This window comes from Lingula anatina, chromosome 4 (assembly GCF_051362555.1).
Source record: "Lingula anatina isolate TDL-2025a chromosome 4, LinAna3.0, whole genome shotgun sequence".
Classification (NCBI taxonomy): Eukaryota; Metazoa; Brachiopoda; class Lingulata; order Lingulida; family Lingulidae; genus Lingula; species Lingula anatina.
This window is the reverse complement of record NC_141770.1, coordinates 29,103,544-29,114,020: the sequence shown is the minus strand read 5'-3', so window position 1 is coordinate 29,114,020 and position 10,477 is coordinate 29,103,544. Positions and strand designations below refer to the sequence as shown.

At 35.2% G+C, this 10,477-nt stretch overlaps 2 protein-coding genes across 2 annotated transcripts; one reads left to right on the top strand and one right to left on the bottom strand.

Moving 5' to 3' along the window:
- Positions 1 to 222: 222 nt before the first annotated feature.
- Positions 223 to 6,007, top strand: LOC147762733 (cubilin homolog). The gene is made up of 8 exons (XM_087011100.1): positions 223 to 1,075; positions 1,581 to 1,697; positions 2,084 to 2,239; positions 2,546 to 2,653; positions 4,362 to 4,514; positions 4,831 to 4,947; positions 5,561 to 5,713; positions 5,849 to 6,007. The coding sequence occupies exons 1-8, from the start codon at positions 997 to 999 to the stop codon at positions 5,989 to 5,991; spliced, it is 1,026 nt and encodes a 341-aa protein (XP_086867226.1). The 5' UTR covers positions 223 to 996; the 3' UTR covers positions 5,992 to 6,007.
- Positions 6,008 to 6,938: 931 nt separating this feature from the next.
- On the bottom strand, positions 6,939 to 10,396 carry LOC106172509 (nuclear envelope phosphatase-regulatory subunit 1). Its single transcript, XM_013553257.2, has 6 exons — positions 10,213 to 10,396; positions 9,474 to 9,545; positions 8,482 to 8,555; positions 7,982 to 8,091; positions 7,709 to 7,763; positions 6,939 to 7,449 (listed from the first exon to the last, which is right to left on the bottom strand). Exons 1-6 carry the CDS (start codon positions 10,232 to 10,234, stop codon positions 7,411 to 7,413), a joined length of 372 nt encoding a protein of 123 aa, XP_013408711.1. The 5' UTR covers positions 10,235 to 10,396; the 3' UTR covers positions 6,939 to 7,410.
- Between the last annotated feature and the right edge of the window lie 81 nt (positions 10,397 to 10,477).

The following is a 10,477-nucleotide window of genomic DNA, read 5'->3' as shown; positions in this document are numbered from 1 at the left end:
GTAAATTTCAATTAGTGGTATAGTGTTTTAGTAGGCCTACTTTTCAATGTGGGTTGCTCATACAGGAAAGGTGAGAGAAAAAGAGAGTGATGGAAAATGTCAGGTACAATACTATGTATTTTATGGAGAGAGAGAGAGAGAGAGGGGGGGGAGGTTAATGGAGGAGGTGGGGGGGGGGAGTTGTCGGCGTTTCGTTGCATTCCGTTCTCCGTCCTCATAAACAGTACTCTGTAACGAGCCACGACGACCATCATGACAGACGCCATGATACTGGAGGTGAATTAAATAAAACAATTTTGAACTGGTAGATGCCACATTGCCCGATATGAATTCAGTGTAGACAAACGAGGTTAAGGTAGGTTAAGGTAGGTTTTATCTCGACGAAAAATGTTTATGTGCGGTACTCATAAAGATGAGATAATAGGTAAACATACAGTGTATCCAGAAGAACGGTAACAATTCAAGCTATTTACAATTTTTAAGAACATGTACATTTTGGGTTGCAGTGTTGTGCATTTGCCAAATCATACGAAAGAGAGATGGAATTGGTGACCTACTGAAACTAGTATCGGCGATTGTTCTTGTTTGTCAGGCATTTGCTCCACCTTTCTATCCTATCCTATCCATTGTTTTTTTTTTCAATTTATTTTCCTCCCAGTGTGAATTCTGTATAACCGATTATATCGTATCATATCAATTTGCATTATGTTTGAGCTACTTATCTAATTCCCATTCATTTCTGCGTCTTTTTAATTATTGATTGATTGATTAAGCTATCTAAAATATATTTCATGTTTGAGAAAGGAACTAGGTCTAATCAAACAGTAATTTGCAATTAAAAAAACAAAGCTGACAAAAATTTCGATTTCAAAATTTTAAAAATATACTAATTTGATAAAATGTTGATGTGGAAATTTTATGACACTCTTCATGAAATCTGATTTTATACTAGAAGAGAAGTGCAGAACATTAATTCTAAAATCAGCCTGATCAGTGATGAAGGGATTGGCGTTCTATCTGCTCCTCGTTGTAGCGTTAATGGTGTGTGTCTTCGTCAGCCACACTGCCGCAAACTGTAAGTATAGGGGCCACTGTGACATTGGCCATTATTCCGAGGAATTTTGGGACGTATTTTCTTGTCCAAGAAACAAAAAAATTAAAGACAGTGATTATATCTCTGTATTCTGAGAGAGCAATATGTTTCTTAGTTTTAAATGTGAATTTTTGACTGTGCACAAGGCTGCAGACACAATTCAGTTTGAAGTGTTGAAGTGAAATGAGTCAGAACGTGTCAAATTGCATGTTTGAAAAGGTTTAGAATTTTATTCAAGAATAACTCTAATTTTTAGATTTAAATTACTCAGCAATTGCCCACATTTATTTAATGCCTTGTATTACTTCGTGGTTTTATCTTTGACACATGAAAGTTTTGACTCAATCTATATCTGTATATAGCAGCATACCAGACCAATTAAAAGAACAGTCCCTTATGAGTCTGTAATCTGGGGGCGGTTGAGGGAGGGAGTTGTTCAGTCAAGCCCAGGTTAAAATCTAAATTATCTGCAAAATGTTCTTTTCAGCTCCGTGTGACTCCCAGCCTTGCCTAAATAACGGCATATGTATCAACCGCAATGACACAAATTATGGGTTTAAGTGTAAATGTCTCGGAAATACACATGGAATGTGGTGCAACAAAGGTAAATTGTTTTACAATACACATGGAATGTGGTGCAGCAAAGGTAAACTGTTTTATAATACATGCCAGAAACTGCTTATAATTGTATTTAGAACATCATATATTGATTATAAATCAATCGATTTAAAGGTTATATAGTTCTGATATGAACATGCGAACATTTTTATTCTAGCTTTATTTAGTAAAGCAATATCCTATGCCTACATAACAGCAGACGGAATTTTACAGGCTGAAGCCCGCTAAACGTCCCTTTAAAAGTCAGAGTGTCAGTACCATTTTAAGTGCTTCATTGATATAATTTAAGCCATTAAGTCAAATAGTACGCTGACAGAAAAAGGTATTTGTGCTGTGAGCAACGCCGAAGATAGATTCTACATTCTTTTTCAGTGTCGTGTGCAGCAAACGCAAATTGCATTGAAGTTAAAAAGAAGTCTGGCAATTTAAAGAAAAGGCCTTTACATAATGCTGGATGTAATACACAAAATGGCCACTATTGCCTATGTGAAAAGAACTATTTTGGAAATGGATATATGTCCTGCTCTGGTAACTTTTTTCATTTATTTTTAGATTTTGAAAAACGTTTTTCTTGCTGCTTTTGCCTCATTAGAGCATCAAATTTACAGCAAACACGTCACGTTCGGATTTAACGGCTAGCACGTTGCTATGTAGTGTATGACGTTATATAATGTGGTAGTAACGTGCTAGCCACGTGATCCGAACGTGACGTGTTTGCTGGGATACCCCCAGCAAATGTGCAGAAATCATGACATACGTCTTAATGTGACAAGAAAAGGACTGATAAAACAATAATAATCTGTAAGAGTAGTTTACTTTGTGCTGTTATTTCAGAAATATGTGAGGATCGGTCCTGTAGTAATAAGTCGACGTGTGTTTACCTCGATGGCAGTGATTCCAAATGCCAATGTTCCGAAGGATCAATAAGCACTTGCGAAAAAGGTACGCTATGGCTGTTTTCTAATGTAATGAATGCAGTTGATGATATAAATTGGTGTTTTATAATATGATTTAGGAGTTGCATTATTTCAAAAGGCACAGCTCAACGGTTAAAAAAAATTGTGGAAAAAAGTCAATTATTCCAAAACTAGATTGCTACAATTGAACTTGAACTGGAAGTCGTATATTGACAATCTTATTATGATCTCATATTTGATTTTTGATCTACCTGTCACCATGAAATGTACTATGCAAATGTCCGGCCCTAAAATCTCCAAAAACTGGTAGAGAAACGCCCAAAGTTACTACCTTAATGTGACCTTCAATTTTACCTTTGACCTACTTTCACCATAAAGTGTAGTTTGCAAATATTTCTAACCTTCATAACTGCAAAACTAGCAGAAATACACTCATTGATACTATTGAAATTCAATAGGAAATTATATATATTGTGCATCGTAATATGGCCTTGGATTTGATTTTTTTACGTACTTTTCCTCATAAAATGCATTTGGCGTATTTACTATCCCTATTTCTCCACAACTAAAACAGATACATCCATAGCTACCATCTAACCTTGAATGAGGTTAGTCTCGCTGATAGTGCAATATCTGGCTGTGATGTCGCCACTCTGATCCTCTAGTCTTATTTTCCATGTTACCTGCTGGGCATAATTGAAATTTAATGTTGATTTTGCTGTAAAGCATTATATATTGCATCAGAATCATGTAACCAATTTATGCAACATTTTTTCTTCTTTTCGTCTGTTATTTCGACAGCTTAGCTACCTTATTATTATTATTATTATTATTATTATTATTATTTGACATCAGCTCATATGCTTCGTTTAGTGATGTTACATGCCTGTCTTGCCGAAGGCGGGATTCTAGTCACCGGAATGTCCTGTTTTCCATTCTGATACTTCAGTATACGACTATACACATCTATAGGCCTATAGGCCTACCCTATACAGAATTACTTAGGGTAATATTTGAAATAATTTTTTTTTAAAAATCAATGAGTCATATATGAGTCTGTAGGAAGGCCACACTTCATATGTGCCGTTTGGCTGCGCGAGGTAGCGGGATCGATGCCCGCATCCTCCACCATTTATTATAACGCGCGTACGACGACGAGGTTCTGGAGTCTTGAATCATTTATTCACCACTCACTTTTCGTACAATTTTACCCATATTTATACTCTAATTCTCCGTACTGATCACGCGTGTAATTATGTTCTTTTGGTTGTTTATGGCGTGATTTCCAGAAACTTTCCATTGTCATGTTGACTTTACCATAGAACATTCCCTTATTAGGCAATGTCTAAGAGCCTTGTTTTCAACTAAACTTATCCAAAATACTATTTGCATTACTCATACTTGAATCATGTCCAAAACTCAGTTATCATGTGATAAACAGTTGATCAAAATTAAAATCTGTTATGAAATTAACCAATCACATTAAATGTTATTGACTTTGACCTTTTCCATCTTTTTCTGACACTAAAAACAGGATCTACACTTGTTGACTCTTGATGAAACTTAATTTACACTCAATATCACTCTAACTTTTCATCTATTTGATTTTCCTTTTATTATTAATTGTAATTAGTGTAAGCGTAAGTAATTAACTTTATAACAACAAGATTAAAAATGAAAAGAACTAATTTTCATGAATATTCTTCATAATATGACTTGCCTCTTGTTTATAGTGCCTTGTGCGGTCAACGCTGAATGTGTTCTGGAGAAACAGAACGGCAAAATAGAGAAAAAACCAGAGGAAAATAATGACTGCTTTCAAAGTAGTGGTCGATATTGTGTTTGCAAAAAGGGCTTCAAAGGCAATGGATATTCCTCCTGTACTAGTAAGTATTTTAAAGCATTTTATAATCGTTTGTCCTGCAGTTTATAATTGATGGTCAAACGCTCCTTCCCTCCTAGGCTTACATTACCTTTTCGTAAGTAACATCAAATGTGGAACTTACCCGTTCACATTGCTATTACAAGAATGGCTAAAAAAAATTAGGAACTTGAAAATCAAAAACCTGTGAAAATATCTTAATTTTGACAGTGATTTGGTGATTTGGTGAGTCAGTGTGATGTGCGTGTTACATCTGTGTGTGACTTGGATTTATATCATGCACACTTATCAGTCAAGGCAAGGTCCGATTTTTTTTCCAGAAATCACAGCTTGCGACTCTCAGTCTTGCTTGAATGGTGGGACATGCACGGATCTCGATAATGGTAACTTTCGGTGTCACTGCTCAGGTGGAAGATCTGGTCGCGTTTGCAACAAAGGTACATGTAGGTTGCGTTCGTCAAAAAGTGCATACTTGAATATTTTTGTGAGGTCGGTATAGATAGCTTTCATTATTTAGGCTATTGCCATGCTTGATAGCAGCAACGGACTCACGTTCCCCAATAGTTGTGCAATGTAAATTGTAAAAGCACTAAAAATCATATAATAATAATAATAATACATATAAAAAGAGATTACTTTTGTTAATTTAATATTATAATTTTCAACATTCAATCGAGTTAATTTTGTGTCATTAAAAACTGCTGTGCGCCTGTGTTAATGTACACAGAATTCTGAAGATTACGTGAGCTTATTTTCCGTACAATACAATGCCTTAGCACATGACGCACATGTATTTAAGGGCGTATTCCCAGACATTTAGATCGATCTATCCCCGTAGGGAGTCTCTCTAGATTACTGTCAGATAATCTGGCTTAAATGTCCGCCCCGCCTACTACAAGCTGTAAGGGGGTAATTAACTCCGTGCCCACTCGGCTGACAGCTATTTAGCGTGAACATCCAGGGAATGGGGTCTTAAAGATGTCAAAAGTAATTTTAGAGTGTGGTGATACCTAAAAACGAAAGCACAGACATATTTTCATTTATTTTCAGTGTCTTGTGCCACCAATGCCGAGTGCGTTGTGAAATTAAAGAATGGCACAATAAAGAAAAAATGCCGAAACCATGATGAATGCGATAAGCTATATCATCAATACTGTGTCTGTAAAGATGGCTACCAAGGAGATGGATATACCTCCTGTGTTCGTTAGTATTTTGAAATCTTCTCATTTATAACACTGTCTTAAATTTAAATAATGTCTTTTTCTGCTTATATTTTGTCGTTCATTAATGCCACACTGCATTGATTTTATGGCTGACACGCGCATGCATAATTTTCAGGGGCGGATCAAGGATTATTTGAAGGGAGGGGGGGTCCGTGGAAGCGAAGCCGATCCTTTCCCCCTCCCCCGGGCCCCCTCTTGATGTGGGGTTCGGAGCCCACTGAATGGTCCCAAAACTTTTGGTATTCTTTTGGTATTTAAGAAGGCTAACGATGCCATTTGGTAAGGTTTAGAACTATGATTCAGCTAGTCTAAATTCTAATTTCAAGAGATGACCAGAAATCGAAATTTACTCATTTTGAACTGTTCTTGAAAAAAAAAATTAAGGATTATTAATTATTGTGTCAAATTTAACAAAATGGACTATTTTGTGCATTTTTGTTGCCTTGTTCACTTAGTCTTAAGGTACCATGCAAACTAAATTCTAAATTGCAGAATTGTACAGAGAAAGCACATCTATATCAAGTCCATTTTTGGGATATTGCTCATTAAATTGTAAAATAGCATACCTTGGTGATTATGGGGGATATTGTAATTTCCAGAAAAGTTCAACATTTGTTGTTATATAGAGACCATTTATTCTTTGTGTTTACTGTCATATGAAAAGAATATTACACTAAATATAATAATATATATAATAATATAATATGTTGTACTGAAAAAAATCAATCTCTTCATTCAAGTACAGTAAATAATTAAGGTAACTAAATATTTGCTATTTTTACAGGATCAACTCAATGAACTCCCTACTGGAGAAGATGACGAAATATTCTACAAAGGAAGACATGTTTCTTTGACTAAACTATAGCTGTCATTTACTTGGAAGACAGGCAGATTTAGAGAACAGTTGATATTTGTATGTGAATTTAGTGAATCAATTTGGAACATATTGTTGACAATAAATCATTTTCCACATTCCACTTGATATTCTTGATGTGTTCCTAAATGTCCATTTTTTAAAAACATTTTTTCCTTTGACATAAAATTGATATTTTCTCTTTCTACTGCATTTGTCGAAACTAACAATAATGAAAAATCATAAGGTCAAGAATTTTTTGTAATGAAATGCAAGTGCTATGCTAATGTACTAATTATCTAAATGGCATTATCACTATTAGATTTAGTAATAAAAACCCCACAGAATCATGTGCAGTTCATCATTTATTCTCTACTTAACCTGACATATGACAGTAGTACATTCAGTGGACATGTTTATAACATCAGTCACAATGAAGTGGCACAATGTCCCACCATACAAGCCTCAAGACTCCACATCACAATTATTATACAACACTGGATTCAACATGTTAATGCTGTCCATTTTCACCACAATGCAGTATAAAACAACTCCACTTTTTGAAGAGAAACATGGCAGTTTTTTCTCCAACCTCAACATGCTCTATAGGGAACAGCAACACTGTGCTCTTTACGATAAATAAAACAGCATATTTCTCAAGCTAATAATATGCCATTCGATTGCACTGCATCTTTGTACAGTTATTACACGAAAACACAGATGAGCACTTTTTCCTAGCAACAGCCTGGGTTTACTTATGTCGCTGTTCATGTACAATTCCCGAAGGAGTCACTTTTTTCCTAACATTTTGATTAGAGCTGACGTCATGCTGTCGGTCGTGGTTTTAATATTAGTTTCCCTGTCTGAAAGAGAAACAAGGTATTGCTGTTAGAAGCTGTTGTTCTTTATAACTGGTTATAAAATTTATAACTAAAAGATATCATTTTATATTAATTCACAGGTCAAGGCTGAAGCAAGATTTGGACTCGAGCTATATTCAACACTGAATCAATACCACATTTTTAATGTTCAATCAATGTTGACTCATCGCTGATCAACGTCTACACCAAATTTCACCCAAGATCTATCATTTAAACAATGCATGATCTGCTTGGCACTTACATCATCACATGACATATTGTAATCTGCTAGTACCATCCGACATCTTGATGCTATGCTGTACACCAGTCAAGGACAAATTATTCACTTATTTATTTTATTAACATATTTATTATTAATTTCACTTTTGGTTTCACAAACATACAGCAGTATTAGACAGAAATAGCATAGACAGCTAACAATGTTAGAATGTGACAACAGATGCTGAAAAAAAATATAATGAAACTCTCATAAAAATATCAACTATATATCGCATTATTCACCATAAAAGGATACATAGATGGGGCCACCACTCTTTTATGAATTCCACACAAGAAGAGCCCAAGTAAGATGATGCACGTGATGGTGAAGAAGGGATGGTTGAGGAGAGACTGGAAAAATGATACCTGAAAAATAACACATATAACACTGATTAAAATTACATCAATCATTTTTTTTTATTGTCAGTAAATACTTTATCTAAAAAAACTATGAGTACAACTTCACACACTGGGCTAATGTTTTGTTTTGCTTTTCTCTAAAGCACACTGATAAGACCCAGTGAGTCTAATTCAATTCACAAACTGTGGTGGTCTTATTTACATGACAGCAACAACAACAGTCTTGTCAGTTTTAGACCATTTTCCCCCCACTAATTTTCACTTTGTGTTGTGTGTCACAATCTCAGTTTTTCTTGATTTTTTCCTAGTTTAGATATTTTAACTTCAGAGGGGTTTGAGAAACAAGTCATATAAAAACTGTCTAACTCTGATATAGGTATATAATATTTATCTTACATGTGATGTCTCAGGGTCTAACAGCCAGTTCCAGGCTCCTGTGGCAGTACAGACTGATACAACTATTAGCACCACTGGAATTGATAATAAAAAATTATAAATAAGCTTTTTATAATAATAATAATAATAATAATAATGCAAAACAGGTAAAACTCTGACAGGACACACATGAAATTCATAGCTTAAAAGAACTACTAGTACATGTATCATTAGTGAAGCTAGAAATAACCGTGAATTTTATTTTAAAAAATGCAAATAAGATAAAAAACACAAATACTGAATATCTGATAGCTATGCTTCATGTAAACAACTCCCACAATATTTATATGCAGTATATATTAATTATAAAAGAATAAAGAGGGGAAAGCTGTTTAATGAAAATACTGGCATATACATGATTGTGCATATTATTGACATCCACCAAGCTAATTATAAAAATGTGTAAATCAGCTTTTAGTTAAAACAAAAAGTAAATAACTTTGTCACAACATCCTTCGACTCTAAAAACATACAGAGTACACTTTACTTGGTGTGGTAACGCATAAATGTGACCAGTTTTTAAACACTGATTTTTAACTTGGTGCACAGCATTTGATGTCTGTATTAAAAAGCTTATTTTCACTACAGAATGAGCATTAATCCATACTGGGTAGTGGTCTTTGTTGATCTATTTCTGTTGAGGGTCTTAGGGCATGTTCCCAGTAACTATCAATATATGTCAATTAAACCAACTCTGGAGGGGGGACTCTTCCTGAATGTAATCAGATTCACTGATAAACATGCCTCCTAGCTCTCGTTTCCAATATTCTCACATTTATAATCAGCTTTTCTGTACTAGTAGTCTTCTCAACACCAGGAGGTGTGTAAATCTATTAATCTGACTACATTCAGCAAGTCTTGGTTAAGTTGATCAATGTTCAATCACAATAGTTTCAGTGGGAATGCCCCCTTAACAGCCCCCCTTCAACTAACCCCTGTTGACCAGTACTTACATCTCCACCTTCCAGTGGCCGGCTGGAGCTGTGAGATCACCTCTGTGAGACGCCTCTCAAACGCTTTCAGATCTGAAACACGTTAATTTATTTGAGAAGTACATAATGATATAAAATACAAAGAATGATCGATCAAGCTATAAAGATCGACATAGAAGGCTTGATGGTATATATTAAACAAATAGCTGCACAGTTGCGAGGGGGGCTATGTGAGCAATGAAAGGATATGGGTCCTTATAAAGATTGCAAACATAATATTTACAATGAGGTACTGGGTATTATATAATTGTACTGAGAAGTTAATTAAGCTATCAGATTTACATGTATTGTATTTTAAGCCTTACATTAGATGCTCAACTATACGCACGTGAAAATCCTTTTAACACGCCATGATGACGAATGACTACAGGACTATAGGACTATGACCATAGGACTATCAAAATGCCCAAGACTATTCACAGTGACTATAGGGCTATCCAAAATACCGTGATGCATCAGATTAGAATAGAAAACTTATCATAATTTGACGTGAGCGGTGGCAAACGCATCCAAAACATCGACCGTCGCCGGTGGACAAAAAGGCCTCCAGCTGGCCAGCTTACAGAACCAGATTTAACAACACTTGCGCTTGTTTTACTCGTGATTCAGGACTACTAAATATATACGCTATTGATGTCCTTTTTATATGTTCATATGTGTCGATCTTACACCATAACACGGGACAAAAATCAGTATTTACCTTCTGTTTGCTCCAGAGACATCTTTCCAATATGTTAGGGGATGTCTCCGTATGGCGGCCTGCCACGGCAGATCTTCGTCATGTGAGGAAACAAACCAGTCAAAGTGTCATGATTTTTAATAAAAAGGAGACATAAATGAATAAAACTTCAGCTGCTTGTTTATTCTCTTAGCATCACAAGTAATAAGTAGGATTAATTATCAGACTGTTAAAAAAACATGATAGCTTTTTGTGAATGGGTTCTCGCAAGGAAGTCGTCCTTCGG

Bases quoted from the DNA above. Each gene is read 5' to 3' on its own strand.
- LOC147762733 (XM_087011100.1), top strand. From the start codon at position 997: ATGAAGGGATTGGCGTTCTATCTGCTCCTCGTTGTAGCGTTAATGGTG. The intron at 2,654-4,361 runs GTACGCTATGGC...TCTTGTTTATAG, and splicing joins AATAAGCACTTGCGAAAAAG to TGCCTTGTGCGGTCAACGCT. The intron at 4,515-4,830 runs GTAAGTATTTTA...TTTTTTTTCCAG, and splicing joins TGGATATTCCTCCTGTACTA to AAATCACAGCTTGCGACTCT.
- LOC106172509 (XM_013553257.2), bottom strand. From the start codon at position 10,234: ATGTCTCTGGAGCAAACAGAAG. The intron at 9,546-10,212 runs GTAAATACTGAT...AACGTGTTTCAG, and splicing joins GTCTCTGGAGCAAACAGAAG to ATCTGAAAGCGTTTGAGAGG. The intron at 8,556-9,473 runs GTAAGTACTGGT...TATCAATTCCAG, and splicing joins GGCCACTGGAAGGTGGAGAT to TGGTGCTAATAGTTGTATCA.